Genomic DNA, 16076 nt, shown 5'->3' with positions numbered 1-16076 from the left:
CAAAAGGTCAGTGGTGGTGTGAAAGGCCACGGCCTGTACTAGGGGCCATTGCGGCTGGGGTTGGGGGGTTAATATTCAGCTATCCTAACTTAATTTTGAGACCATGTCCAGAGGGGTAACTTTCTCAGCTGGCTGACTATTGTCTTACCCCAAAAATATCTGCTTCCACACAAAACAAGTGACGCCACTTCCTACTTTGTGGAGACAACACTCAAATGCCCAGAAGGTTTCTGCAGCTGGGGTTTCATCCCTGTCACATTTTTTTGTTTTTTTGTTCTGCTTCTAATGCTTAATAAATGACCAAACTACTGAGATTTAGGTGAGAGTTTTCCAGATTGAAAAAGCTGCATTTATACTGTACAGTTTGTTTTTACACATGCTCAGAGATGTAGCAGTAAACTGTATCTCCTCCTCCTCCTCTCTCTATCTCTTTCTCTCTTCTCTGCTTCTCACTCTTAAAAAAGACTTACACCCACACAGCACACAGTAAAACACAGCACTGCAGTTGGATCTGCTCTGTTGCAGTGTATTGCAGTGCAATCGATGAGTAGGAAAACAAATTAAAAAATACGGTCCGTGAAACGAGGCCCTTGAGCTTTTACTCCAAGCAGCCATCATCATTACTTGTCGCCGTGTTTCTGTGTTTCAGAGCCCTTTTTTTTTTTCTATCACCACACATTGGTGTGACACTGCGAAGCAATTGCCACTTTCGCTCTTAAACTCTTATCATTCATTGCATGCAGTGTGTGCGACCAAAGCACTGCTTAAAAAGGGCATCTAAAAATACATGAGCTGCTGCCATGTTGATTTTTTCAGGAGTGAAAAGTCAAGCGAGGACGACCGCATCCTTATCCTGTTTTACAAGAGTTCCCACTGAACCCTCCTCTCACACTCGCTCCCTCTCTGTCTCATTATCAGCCTGTCGATCGGATATCTCTATCACCTTTGGGATCGTTAGCCGCTGCCTGCAGGCTCAGTGTACATCGCCCACTGAGGCAGCATCTCCTGCAATACGTCCCTGTCTTGACTACCATCCTACCAGCCATATTGATGGAGAAACACAGAAACACAAGCAGCGAGGAGCCTCTGAGAGGAGTTGCTAGCAGAAGCTAAGCCTCTCTGACTAAATTAGAAAACTGAAGCTAATAATATCAACCGGAGCCCCTTGGTAACAATCTGGGCAACATGAATCATTCATCGATAAGGTGTCACAGACTTTCAGCAGCAATCTTTCTGCTCTGTTCTTTTAGGTCAGCACTGCCTATATATATATATATATACATATATATATATATATGGTGAACATGATAACAAGAGAGCACAAGTGTGTCTCACACGTTTGCATTCAAAGCTCAAAATGTACATTAACAGAGGGCTGCGTCTAGTGACAATTATCACTACTAAGTAAATATGTTCATTATTTCCCTTTTTTTTTGTTTTTTGGTTATTTATTGACAAATATTTTAGTCTTAAGATCAAAGCAACATAACAACAATAATTAGTTTGTCAAAATCATGTTTTGTCCAACAAACAATTGAAAATATATCATTTACAATGATATGAAAAAAAGAAAAGTACCAAATCATCATATTTGAGTAGCTGAGAACAGAAAATGTTTCAAATTGATAAATGACTTCTCCTAATGATTAACTGTCAAAATAGTATGATGCTAATTATCTTTCAGTCGACAAATTGATTATTGGACTAATGATTTCACCAACAGCAGGATTTAAAAATAATATTTAAATAATTTCCTTGTTCACTCACACAATACTCAAGTCAGTTTTATATAGCCCAATTTCACAAGCCTAAATATCACAAATTAACCTTAAATTGCTGACAAATCTGTACAGCACAGGACATCTGCTATACTAAAAACCTAAAAAAAACTCCTTAAATGCACAGTATGAAATATCTGTATATACAGCTTGGGATCTCTCAGTCACCTAAATAACCAAAGATAGACTCTGTCACGAAGCAGTGAGGGATCATTCCCACATTTAAGTAGAGAAAAATGTTCACATATTTAAGTTTTATTCACATTTTCGCTTCAACTTAATGAAACTAGTGCAGTGCCCATAGGAAGTATGTATTCGTACATTACATGCCACACTACAATGGCACCAGCACTTACACATTGAACATTGGTATTCGCTGGAAACTATTCAAATATTATTGGAAAATCGAACCTTGTAGCGCACTTTAAAATTTCGATAGATAGGTAGGCTAAATAGACTTACAGATGAGATGAGTCAGGCGTGGAAATCTAGAGTGAATTGTGTTACTGACCAGGTGTAGGCCTATTACACAATGGGGCGGAGCTCCCCTAAAAGGCGTTCGATCAGAAACAGTGCAATGCCGCAACACGTCCTACCTAAATAATGATATTATAAAATATATTTTGAAAAATGGATTAAAAAATCTTCAAAATCGAGGATGCACAAGTTCGTGCCATGCTCAAGCCACATACGAAATATTAGGTCAGACATGCCCTCGACACACACACACGGACGCTTCTTGCTTCATAGATAGATAGCCGAAAGTAGAGTTAACTAATGTAGCATCAGCTTGCTAACTTATGAGCTGACTATCCATAGAACTCCATATATATCAAAAGATATATGGCAGTTTAATTGTGAAACCAATCTGTGGTCTAAACAATTGTACTAAAAATAACTTTGTGAGCGCGTTGAATGTCGTTGTAACATTACTGCAAATATTAGCTTGGTGGCTGCATGAGCCACTTCTCATAGTAGCACATTGTTGTAAGCTGGATCAATATTGAAATATCGAATCAATAAATTAGGGCTCTACTGGATCCCTGTTTTACAAATAACAGCAATTAATAAAAAAAGGATGCTGTGTGGCAGAAAAAATGCTGCATTGCTGTTAATGAGTATAATTCTGTGACGGATGGTTTGATTAACAATTACTGTATTATCTGGTGTTTCCCCAGGAGTTAGTTCAACTAGAGGGGTTAAATTAAATGACACCTTTTATATGCACCCTAGTGGCCGTAACCACTGATAAAATTACAGATTTCTCTCTTAAATATAACTGGAAAGTGCACAACCCAACAAAGTATACATACGTCTTGTTGTATTTAGACATTTTCATGTCCAATTGTTACATATGATATCTTACACAGGGATCAAACAACAGAGACGGAATACATGTGTACTGAATAGATCAACAGAGCAAAATTACAAATTATAGTATGGAAAATCACCCAATATAATAGACATTCAGTGTTTTACACTATAGTGGGAAGTAAAATTAAGATTCCCTTATTATTCTCACGATGGGGAGCTTCAAACTCTGCATTTAACCCATCCTTTTTACACCAGTGAACACACCATGCTTAGGAGCAGCAGGCAGCACATTTCTCCTCGCCCAGGGAGCTGTGTGGGGGGGTTAGGTGCTTTGCTCAAGGGCTCTTCAGTCCTTGACCGGTCAGTCCTGGGATTTAAAGGGACGACCCGCTGGTCACAAGCCCTAATAGCTTTTTGACACTTATGAGTCATTGTCGTTGGTCGGTTTTGCACATTTTTTTTGAGGCCGTTCACATGCACTGTTCGTACTTATACTTATAAAAAGCAATGCACTACAAGTCATATATAGCCGTGAGCCATGGGCCGTGAGCCAGGACAGGCAGGGCTGCGAGATAATGCAGTATAAAGAGCAACAAAGTCTGTATGGCAGGAGGTCGAATGAATGGACGGGTCAAACAATACAGGACTAACAGGAGGCCGCTGTTCATGTCCCATGTAATGTAACTCACATGTTTAACCAGCATAAGTTACATAACAAACATATTTATCTTAACCAAACAACAGTCTTTTCCAAAACCCGACTAAGTAATTTTGCTACCTAAACAGGTGTCGCACTTCAGGGACTTAAGCAGGTACAGTGACATGCTTGTGTTGCTGGAAGATTTGTAGGATAACACCAAAAAAATGGTGAATCGGTTTTCGTAAGACATCACAAAAACCATTATACGAAGCTGGGTTGAGTTTTTTCACTCCGCTGTGGGAATGTTAGAGATCAAGACAAAGTGAATAATATTTAGAGACCTAAATAAAATGGTGGGGAGTAAATATAGTATACTATGCAGTAAAAAAATGAGTAATTTTGGATACAGCCATGGGTCTCTTTCACAACAGACACTTTGACTTGTCATAGTCAGAAAAGGACGTTATTAATAACACTAACAATGGCCCTGTTCTACTCAAGTGTCCCAGCAAGTCATGACAGTGTGACAGTGAGCCAGCATGCACAATACCAGGACCCCGAAACTGAAGCAGTGAAATGAAATTCAGCCATCATTATTTTATTTTATTTTTTTATCAACCTGTGCTTCTCCTACTGTGACATGTCAAAATTCCTGCTGCGGCAAAGGCCTTTTGAATACTAAACCTTTCCAAATGTGTCTCTTGTCAAGATAACTGAGGTTGGATTCAAGGTGCCAAATTTTGAAAATTCTCAATTTTTTTTCATGTGTGCAGCGCCCTGTTGAGTACGTTTGGGGCATTAACAGTATAGAGATGCACAGCTCCAGCACAGAGAACACCTGGGCCTTCACGCTGCCTCCTGGCTGTGCTGTAAAATGGCAGCGTAATTACGTACTCACAGATGGTGCTGTTTACCTTCTTTCGGACATCACATGAGCTCAGAGAGGGACACAAAATAGAGCTGCGTCCCCTTTCCTTCTCTCTCGGTACTGTCAAAGTTATTGTTCAGAGAAAATCTGCAGCATAAACTACTGTACTGCCAGGGAGTACATTTTGTTCTGTGACGGGGAAAAGGGTTGTACTATTCTGGTGCCGCGCAGAAACACAGTGCAGGAAAATCATGCAAACAAACAAATCCTATTTACATGTTAAGGGGAGAGACTACAAATAAATAAGGTAAAATATATAAAAAATAAATAATAGATATATAGAATGAAGCTGGCCCAGTTGATTACTTGCATTAACATAATTATTTATCGTATTATTAGTTTTCTGAAATTGTATATTTAAACACACAAATTAGATATTATATGATTAAAGATTCGCTAATTTGCATACATTTCCAGGACAGAAATTCTCCCACTGGATAACAGCAAAGTAAAAAATCCGTGTTTCATTTTGTTGAAAGATAAGAGTCAAAGGTTATTACAGAGAGCATCTATTTTCATCACTCCATCAGAAAATACTGTCAACAGCCATCAAAAATGTTTAAAATCAGGTTATTAATGATGTATGATCCCCTCTGTAAAAACCTTTAGAATATAGATAAAAATGAAAGTGGAGTGTTGGTGTTACTGAAGCGGAAATTTCTGTCCCAGAGAAAAAATATGAAGAAACAGCCTATAAAGATCTGCATTGTTAAATTACATGCATTTTGCAAGACTGAATAGGGTAAAAAAAAAAAAAAAAGAGGAAAAGAATAGGTACACAGTAGAGACGTCCGCAGACGTGAAACTTCCTTCATTGTTTACTTTCATTGAGAAAAATATTTTTTGTTTTTAGAAATGTTGTGTTTAAATATGCATATGTGGCACAATCTAATGCTACATTTCTGTGAATTTAAGAGGACTCTACAGACTCAATGATTTGATGTTTTCTTTTACCTAGGCTGAAAGAAGACAGCAAAACAGCCCGAAATTGACCAGTAAATGAAAAACAACAACAGGTTCTTCCTCCATTTATCGTTTTGTCTCCTTGACTACAGATTATTTCTGAGTAATAAAGACATTTAATGTGCAAAGAGTCTCTTCACTCCACACACAAAAGACAGAGAAGCAGGTGAGGAGGATTTTGAAGCATGCTGTGTCCAAAAAAAGCCACGGCGAAGTGAGAGACAGACCATCCCATGCTGGAGTGCAGGTCTCCAAAGCGACCTTCAGTCTCCTTGTCACAAGCACTCCTCAGAAACTCCATTAACATCACACAGTGAGCATCAGTGAGGGAGACATCTTGTGGAGAGCATCAACATTAAAAAAAAAATTCACTGACAGCAGTGAATATATAAAGACGATGAAGATACAAACAAGGCCCGGCTAACTTAAAAAACATCAAGGCTGGTTGCACAGTGACAGTGTCTCACTACAGATATGTTTCTGGGCTAACAAACCCCCATTAAGAATCTGACAGAGTGACAACGAGTACATTTGTGTTTCCCCGAGAAAACTGACAGGCTACAGTTGTTACAAGACCTCCATTACAACTACATCAGCTGTCACAACCGACATGGGAGGGAGCTGCCAATAGACAAGCTTCACACAATACATACATACTGCTCCGTTTGTAGATTCAGATTCAAAGAAACAACGTCACATTCTCTCTATAATGAAACCACCTTGCCTGTTTGATTTATGTATGGTAGTCCAAGATCTGTTTGTTTATGAAAGGACGTGTCCAACAATACAGTCACTCTCATGTTCAGTTGTACTCAGTTTTCCTGAACCTGATTTTTTTTGGGATGTGCATGCTTTGTCTTCTCCCGTCACCTGTAACTCTAAAATAGTACTAAATATTGTTTAATCTGTTGTTTGTTGGTCTGTTTAGCAGCCCAATAACAAAAAACTACTGGCTTGCTTTTCATAAAAGTTTTTGGATAGACCCAAGGACAACAAGTGCTCCAACCCATACGACCACATAGGTGGATTGTTCTGACCCTCTACTATGACCCACAGGAGTGTTTCTTAAATTAGAACAATTTTTCAGATATCTGCTGCAGAAAATCAAGCTTCACATCTGTTTTTCATATAAGAAATTGCATCTGTAAAACATCCGTAAATTTATTTTACATGATTTTCATGATCTGTGGTTGATGTTGACAGTATTTTTTACCACTCTTAAATCTCAGAAAGAGATTTCTATAATTGTAGTTTTATAAAACTGTGTTTATAAGAAGAACGGGGATCACATTAACCCCGAACATATGAAGATGTCAACATAGAGTACATTGCCCATACAAATCCTAAGCGGTAACATGTTAAATATGTAGCATTTTAAATGGCTAAAAAAGAACTTCTGTTAAAACATATCCATATATTATATTCATATTATTAAATATATATATTCAAAATAAAATATTTCCTTATTTGGTGTGAGAACAATGCAGCATGACCATTTGTGTCATTAAATAGTTGCAATACTTCAAAGGAAAGAATAATATATTTAATTGAAAAAAATATACCATATACTATATATTTTGTAATTATTATCACAGCCTTGAAGTAATTAAAGCCAAATTAACCAAAAGTTAGGAGTTAAAAAGACACAGTCTACTCGTGAACTGCTGGTATGACAGCTGGCATTTGTGCTCCTCTCTCTCCTTTACGGGACCAGACAGACGTCCACCATATTGCTTAATGCTTTCATCTGCTGCGTCCTGCTGCAGAGCGCTCCGGCAGAAGCAGAGAAGAATCTGCTGATAATAACAATGCCTACTGTGCACAGCTACGATGAGACGATTGGACGTTTGGGCAATAACAAGCTCGTCTGCAGACGTCTTGGCCTCTTGTCTGTTTGCATCTACAAGCTGGAGGAGACGCCACAGCACATCAACTGGTCGAGCCTGTTTTTTTCATTTGTTGTGCTCTCTGTGTCCTGTTAAGTACGGGCTTCAAATTAAATATTAGGGGTCAAGGAGGAAGTTAGTGCATTCTGCCATACACGTCCTGAGGGAAGTGACAACATGGACGCCTTTATGACTCTCTTTCCAATGGGTCATTTTTCAGCTACTTAGCTTCAGTGGAGAAATGGCCTGACAGAATCATTAAGGGAGTCATCAGCACATTAAAGGCTTTTAATGGAGCTGGATAACTTACTCCCTGTTTTAAGACACGCAGCTTTTTTGTTCCCTGTACCGGCTATTATCAAAGAATATCACGACCAATTTCAACTTGACGTTACTTTGCTCTTGCAGTGGGACTCTGCAAGGGTAAATGCTGATGAATGAGAAAACAAACTCTCATTATTTTAAATAATCGGATTGATAAAAGCAATTCAAACCCATGTGTAATATACACAATATACTGCCTTAACTGCAGTCAAACACATACATACAATATGCAGTATACAGTATATAATATCAATATTTAATGTATATATTTTTCAATTTTGTATACATTCATAGTTTCCTCAACATAATTTTGTACTATTTTCATTTCTTTTGTATTTCTTAAATTTCTTATATAGCTCTTATATTTCATTATTATATTGAATTCATCCTTTTTTACATTTAGTATTAACTGCTTTCTCTAATGCAGCATCCTGGCAAAATCATTTAACATGTTTGTACAACTGGAGTGACAATAAAACATCTTATCGTGTTCATTTTTATGTTTAAAATCTACATATTTTACAATAGGCATTGATACATTATATGAATTAAAATCCTTTCTTTTCCAGGTTTTATTTTCATATGCTCATGGTCTCTTGTGATTTCTTTAAATGAACCCAGCCTCCATGGACAAAAAATTAAAGAGAGAACCCAGCATGCACGTAATACAGCTGCAGGATTAAGTGTTGTTCTTGTGCTGTAATTATGCTGCTGACCATATTAATCTGTTACTCTGTGTGTCCACTCAGCATAACTAATGATATTGTTCTGGACAACCTGCATCCTTGTCTTAAGCTTTTTGGAAAGCTCAGTAGAGCAAAGAGAGCAGGCAGAATGAAAGCTGCACGAGACGGACAAAGAGACAGAATCTGTCTAGTATTAAAATGTAAATATATCTATATTATAATGTGCATGTGTCTTAGTTTTGATTAACATATTTTTGCAGCACCGTGACAGAATTAAGTTTCTATAATATTGCTCTACTGGTTAGTTGATCAACAGAGAATTAAGCAGCAGTAATTGTGATAATCGACTATTTCAGCTTAATTCAGCTTCTCAAATCTGAGAAATTTTCTGCTTCACTCTGTTTTATATCTTTGGAAACTGAATATCTTTGGGTTTCAGACGGTCAGTTGAACAAAACAATTAATGTGGCTCCTCTGATATCTCCTTCAGAGTAAAAAATAGGCCTAAATGATTTGGAAACAATAGCAAATTGGGATTATTTTGACTGCTATTGCGATTGCAATATAATTCACAATATTTAAGGAATTGTTGCATTATTCTCATTTTCATTGAAAAATAAGCGTTTCTTAATTTTCTAAAGGTTGTAGAATACGTTTTTTAGGCTGGGACATCTCTGCAGCACCTCAATACTAAATTTAGAAGGTATTCTGATACATATTTTGCTTTCGATCAATATTGCACATTGTTGGATTTGCACTAGTCCCTTAGTCCCTATTGCGATTTCAATAAAATTCAGATTCTGGTTCAGCCCAGTAAAAGATGTTTCAGTTTAAACCTTTAGTTCAAGAAACTGTAACAATGAACATTGTGAGAAATATCCAGTATCATCAGCGTTTATAAAAAAAAAATCAAAATATCAACAAAACACAAAACTAAGAAACATCTGTCATCTTCAAAAAAAGAACAACCTTCACCTGGATTCTAACTGTTAAAAACCTTGCAAAACTCCCTAGAAAAAGAGGCTTTATTTGCTTTTCCTTGACTTCCCTAGATCCACCAACAAAAAAAAGAAAGGAGGCTGCGTTGTCATGGCAACACTGAGTAAAAATAACACAAGCTTATTTTCCACAAGCTGAAAATAAAATGGAACAGGATCAGTTTGGACAAACAAGATCAAAATGGTTGCTAATTCACAGACACAAGAAGCTGCATCCTTGACACGGATGCGGTGCAGCGGCGAGGCCTGCGTCGTGTTCCCTCTGGTCATCGGCTCCCCCGTTATCTGACGGCCAGATCCCCTTACTCATGTAAAGAAACCAGCGCTTGTCAGGATAATGATCGTAATAAAGGGAACGCTCACGCCCCACTAATTCCTCCATCCCAGAAGCCACCACAGCTGGTTTGTTTAAATCTTTTAATTCACAGCCAGCTAATTAACATTCAGAGAACAGTATTATAGTACAGGCAGTGCCTCTTAACAACCACCAACCTCAGGTATTTTACATGTAATTAACAAGCGGGATGGAGAAAAGATGAGGAGTGAAAATACTCATTTACCTCCCTCCTTATTCCAGCCTCGGAGTGCATATTGAAGCTATACTCAACATATGGATGGCATGCTGAAGACGTTATTATGCAGCGCTGATGCATTGCTGAGACAACAGACTCGACTTGTATTTAATCAGCTGCACTGGCTGTGTGCAGAACACTTTTTAATGCACCGTAACCAGGGTTCGGTTCCTGGATCTGTGATTTCAGCAAAAACAAACAGCATTATGCAAATGCAATTTCAGCTGCTAAGTGAGGGAGATGAGTGATGGAGCGGGATGCCAGCGTTGAACAGACAGACAGACAGAGATAAACGGGGGTGGAGGGTGAGGGTGGGGGGGTCTCTGCCATGATATCATATCTGTGCCATATTCTGCACTAACCCCAGTGAGTCAGCACAGCCCACCCAGCAAGGATGTGTGGTCACACCTCGGACTCGGAGGACACTTCCCTCTCAAAATAGCACATTTGTAATGTCATGCAGGCGAGGCTGCTACCACGGCACTGACTGACCTGCACATTTTTATTGCCCGACAACATGGCTGACCTTTGAGCCTCAACGGGCCATCGTTGTGGCTCACAAGAGAATGCACAAAAAAAGTGACTGCACTATGGCACGTACACATGTAAACCAACCTCTTACATGTGCAAAGAGGAGCAGCTAGACTACAAATCCCATCAAAAACTCAAAACACCACCTCAACGACCACCCTGCCCTTCATGTCAGCATAGAAGGAAAATGCCACAATGGCTTCAATCAGCCCCGACCAAAATGCAGAGTTCATTCTCCACCAGAGGCAGTTTTATCTTTAATTAGAGGAGCGAGCAGCTGTCTACAACCTAAACCTGCTCACCACCATGATGGCAGGCCTGCTCACAAACACTGACTTCAAACCCAAACACATTATTTCATTTCTGATGGCAAATTATTGTATTTTCCTTCAGTTTTATATACTGTATGCAAAATTCAGCAGTAAGTGCCACAGTGCAATCATATACAATGCATGTTATTTTAAGAAACCAGTCGACATTTTAAACAATGTGTCAAACTAAATGAAGCCTTTTAATACAACTTTTATTTTCTTGCTCAGCCCGAAGAGTATTTTTATTTATGTGACCAGTTTTTTCTATCTTCAAGAGCACCTTAGGGTTTCCTGGACATATTACATATGAAACTGAGGTAGCTTTATATTCTTCTTTTTCATTCTGAAATAATATTTCAAGAAAAGAAAATTGTCGTTACAGCTTTTTGAGTAGTATTAGTTTTTTCTGGTTTTCTCTGGGGTTTCTTTTATGACAGTACAACATGCCCTCATACCTGAACAACAGAATAGGTAATTTGCCAATGACTTCCAAACAACATAGTATGACCGTTCAATTCAACGTATTGAACATTGAACATGATTGTGAGACTGTTGTAGTTTCAAACAAATGGTTGTGGTTATGAAACAGAACTACCTAATTAGTTAAAAGATCATGGTTTGGACAAGAATAGCTGTCTCCTGGGTCAAAGTCCTCTTTATACTATTTTCATGAAGATATGATATCCTGCAAAATAATGATCGCTTTTAAAAACGCTGGAATTGTTCTCACACAACTACTTGGTTAAACTAAGGCAACAAAACCTATTATTAGAGGTTAGGAAAAAGAACATGGTTAGGCTTAAAATAATTACAAAAGTACGGAAATACTGGAAGCAGTACATCAGTGACTGTAAGTGAACAGGGTGGGACACAAACACTGACACTTTTCACAGGTTGCTATGAAATTTAGTGCCTGCATTTCGTGGGATAGCTATCAGCCATTCATGGGAACAGCTTCTTCCTGACTTCCTCCTTTGGTTCTGCCATGATAAAAACAGCCCCCATAGGACACCACCTAACAACAAACGTAAATATGGGTCATAATAAGCTTCTTAGACGGTCTGAAAAATCAGCGTTCAACATGGGCTCTGGGAACGTATAACGGATAATGCTGACTTTTTGATGATGTGATGTCAAAACAATCAACTCACTAATTCATAGGCTACTTGCATCCATAGATTGTCATTGCCTGTCAATTTAATTTGACCGAAACACTATAGGACCAGTCATTACAAACGCATGCTGTGCAGACAAATACTTCAGGCTAAAATTAGAGGAAAATGTATATAAAATGGAGCATAAAAGATCTAGAACATCCAACACACCCTCCAACCCACACAACCTATAAAAATAAAATTTAACTGAAATGAATACCTAAACGTAATGGTCGCAGTTTTAAACACATGGTTGTAAAATGGCTTCAATTTGGTTAGATTAAGGCAACAAAACGTGTTGTTTAGATTTAGAATCATATCATGGTTTGGCTTGAAATTAATATGTTAGTCACACAACTTATGTATATTAACCAAGGTAATATATATAACATTGCAAGCATACGTTTAAATAACTCAACATTGACTTTTGGTTTCACACACAGTCTCCTTGGGTCAAAGTCCTGTGTTTGTTTGACCCATCCACCCCGACCTCTTCCCTACACATTCTTTCTTTATCTACATCACCTACCTTCTTCCATTATCACAATCATAATTACTGCGGCCACTAGAGGCATGGGAATATCCATATGAAATTGTATAGTAATAAACAATTATTGGGTCTTGGTGTTTGAATACTTCCCCATAGCTTAAGGAGCTAAAACAAGCTGCTAAGGAATCAATCTGCGATGAGTCAGACTGTGTGGAATAAGATGGTTTTTCCACTTAGTAGAAAAGGGAAACTATATGTTGAGGGTTAATGAACCACTGGCTGCAGCTCTCTTGTGGTAACACAGGGTTTGCTTTAACTTTTCCTCCGCCTCCACCAGGATGTAGATATCATTAGAAGAACCGGTGAAACTGATCACAGTAACCTTCACCCCTCTCCCACCCTGTTCTTCGCTGCCTTCACTGGTTTCATCCTCGCCTCTCTGTGTTGTTTTCCCTCTCAGCACTTTAATCTTAAAAGCGGCTGCCCCTGATGAGGAAGATCAAAGCAGCCAAGCGCTGAGTACAGGTCACCAACTCCATCCTCGTGATCAGGGTGATATTATTGATTTCTCTGAGATCAATCTCGTCAGCTGCTGTTATCCTCTATTGTACCAAAGAGAGCTGGACATGAAGAATGGAGGAGGAGAATCCGACTTGTTATGTAAGTCGCAGGGAGGATTTTTCACAAGGTGACAACAACGTGTGGAACACAAGTCTTGGATGTTTTTTATTTGAACTTTTCGTCTAAATTTGTCCGTCGTGTCAGAGGGACGCCTGTTCTGATCTGGCAGGGAGAGCTTTTCTGAGAAATGAGCGAGATGAACGCTCTCTCATAGCCACAGGGAGTTGCATGACGTCAGCCGCCATTCACTGTTTGTGCAGTTTTGTGTTTTGTTACACACTCACACGGATGTATGAAGCAGTGTTTTTTTCCAGATGAACGCTCGCATAGATGCCTAGTTCTTAAAGAAGATAACCCTTTGGAGCAAGGCAGAGGTGGATTACATGGCTGCTGAGCCCAGAGTCACAGCCAGGGATCCAGTCAAAGTGGTGGGAGGGGAAGGATGGAGGAGGGAGAGGGAGAAAGAGGGAGGCCAAACTGAGTGAGGGGTTTCTATTTCAAATCTCCCCGGACCCCCAAGGCACTTCCGTTCTGGCTGCATCTTCCACCAAAATAAATCATTTCCATCAAAGGAAAAGCTCTGTCCTCATCCAAGGCAAACTCACACACGCTGCTGTATTTCTGTGCTAAAAACTCATTCAGTGCAGTTTAAAATGGCCACACACATTTGACAGGCTGCCAAATCAAACTTAAAAATGGCTCAATTAATAATAGAAAACACATCTCTTCCCATTCCTACTGGCAAACTTGTTTTTCATGCTCTTATATAACGTCTCTATTATGTTGCTCCATGGAGAGGCTGCTTTGTAAATGATCTTTTCTTACACTTTGAATTCTCTGCAAAGGCTGCCCTTAATATTTTTCTCAATGCATCAAAAATCCCATGAGCGAATCCAGTTATTTTACACTAGGAATAGAGTATATTTAATGCAGCAGAGCTACACTTTAAAATTGCTGTCAGTTTCCTGTGGGTTGCGGTCTGTCTGTCTGTCTGTCTGTCTGTCACACGGATCAATAGGTGGTGCTCTTGCATGGGCTGCTGAACTTTTCCCCCTGTCCTCTCCCAAGTCACACATGGCGTTCATCTTCATAGCTGTAATTTTTTTTTTTTTTTTGGGGGGGGGGGGGGTGTTGCAATGCTCTGTGACCAGACATTTATTAACAAATTGCTTACGTCATCTGACAAGTAAGGGGGAAGATCATTTACGTAGACTGCCATGATGTGATTGGTCGGCCAAATTAAAAGCATTCAATAACACAAAAAACACCAAAATGATGGCGGTTTGAAGAAGAAAAGGGTGTTTTTATTCATTTTGTAGGTAACTGCACGAAGAAGAAGAGAGAGGAGAGGAGGGGGACTGCGTGTCAACAAAATTACACCACCGAGGCTTGACAACGTGAAGGAGCACACACATACACAAACATACATACATATACACACGCACACGCACACACACACACGCGCGCGCGCGCGCAGAAAGTGAGAGAGCGAGAGAGATAGATAGAGAGGGAGAGAGCTCTCCGCGCGCGCAGCCGGGGCTGTGCGTCCGAGTGCGCCAGTGAGTGTGTGTTTTGAATTCAAATGCAGCAACACACCAGAGCTGCAAATGCGGAGACTGAGAGGAGGATGGCGATGATGTGTTCGGGAACGGAAGCCTTCATACATACATAAATATATATATATATATATTTATACAGGCCTATCGTTTTTCCACCCAAGTCGAAAATGTATTCACAAGATGCCTCCGCCTGGCTCATATTATCCCGACACAATCACACACATTGACCCGTGATAAGCAGCCCACTTCAGGGGTAATCCAGCCGTGCCAGCAGGCACAATTGGCAACAATAAGCGGGGTAATAATCATAAAGATGCACCTACCATATTGACTTCAGAGACCATGTCTATGCTGGCTATGTCTATATTCATTCCCACAGCCACCGGCGCACCTGTGAAGGAAAACAGGCATTAATACGAGATATATGAATAATTCTCTCATCATGTAAATTTAACAAATTCGTGACGCGCGCTCAGGTTCCTCCACCTACAGGAGACTTGTGCATCATCAGCCTGAGCATAGAAAAAAACCCTCATGTTTAACACGCAGATGAGCTTAAATGCGGTTAATTTAATCTTTTTTAGTGGGATAATCAAACATTGATGAGCGGGATCGATCACGTTAAAAAGCCTGTCTTATCTCCTCCATCAAATGAAATATGCACATCATTTCTCATAGCCTAATTGGAAAGGCCTATTTGGGCTGTGAAGGGATGATTACGTAAATTAAAGCAGATTTGTCGATTCATTAAACATGTATTGCACGTCAGGAGGGCGTGAAAACATGGCATTCCGTTTTCAATTTTGCTCGTTACCTCCGAAATCTGGCCTCAATCGAATGTCGTATCCTTTCATCAGTCTGTCCACTGTTTCTTTTACCAGAGGCATATTGCTCGGATCTTTGATATCCTTGACGCTGTGGGAGAAAAATGTGGTGTAATGCAAAACAGCTTATTAATATCACACGCCAGACACGCTTTAAGACTACATGACATGCATGACAGAGGAGCGAAAAATAGACATTACCTTTGAGTCCAGACAAAAGTGACTAGTAAAGAAAAAGTCAAAATCCCAAAGTGGTTTTTCCTGATCCTCCCCATCGCAACAGTTTTTGAGGCGGTTTCGGGATGCGAGTGAGGAGAGCGCACATCCAACTTACTCCACACAGTGCAGAGGAGCCAATGAGAGGCGCATGCGTGCAGCCAGCCCAAGATCAAAGAGTGGAGACTGATGATGGTGGATGAGCAGTTTCCATTGCAGAGAAAAATATTAAAGGGACAAGTGGTTGTGCGTAATGAAGAAACAAGCACTGATGCCAAGAG

General features: G+C 39.5%; 1 protein-coding gene across 2 annotated transcripts in view; it reads right to left on the bottom strand.

The window, feature by feature from the left end:
- Positions 1-15947, bottom strand: part of gabrb2a (gamma-aminobutyric acid type A receptor subunit beta2a) — a 37692-nt gene extending 21745 nt beyond the window's left edge. The window contains exons 1-3 of one of the 2 annotated variants that reach the window (XM_059346289.1): positions 15781-15947; positions 15570-15670; positions 15079-15146 (exon numbers count right to left, since the gene is read on the bottom strand). In XM_059346289.1, the coding sequence (XP_059202272.1) occupies positions 15079-15146; positions 15570-15670; positions 15781-15854 (243 nt within the window). In that variant the 5' untranslated portion in view covers positions 15855-15947. The remainder of the gene's footprint in view (positions 1-15078; positions 15147-15569; positions 15671-15780) is intronic. The other variant, XM_059346290.1, reaches the window with a different exon arrangement.
- Positions 15948-16076: the final 129 nt, after the last annotated feature.

This window comes from Centropristis striata, chromosome 12, assembly GCF_030273125.1.
Source record: "Centropristis striata isolate RG_2023a ecotype Rhode Island chromosome 12, C.striata_1.0, whole genome shotgun sequence".
In the NCBI taxonomy this organism is placed as follows: Eukaryota; Metazoa; Chordata; class Actinopteri; order Perciformes; family Serranidae; genus Centropristis; species Centropristis striata.
The sequence above is the reverse complement of the archived record's forward strand: the minus strand, read 5'-3'. Positions and strand labels throughout refer to the sequence as shown.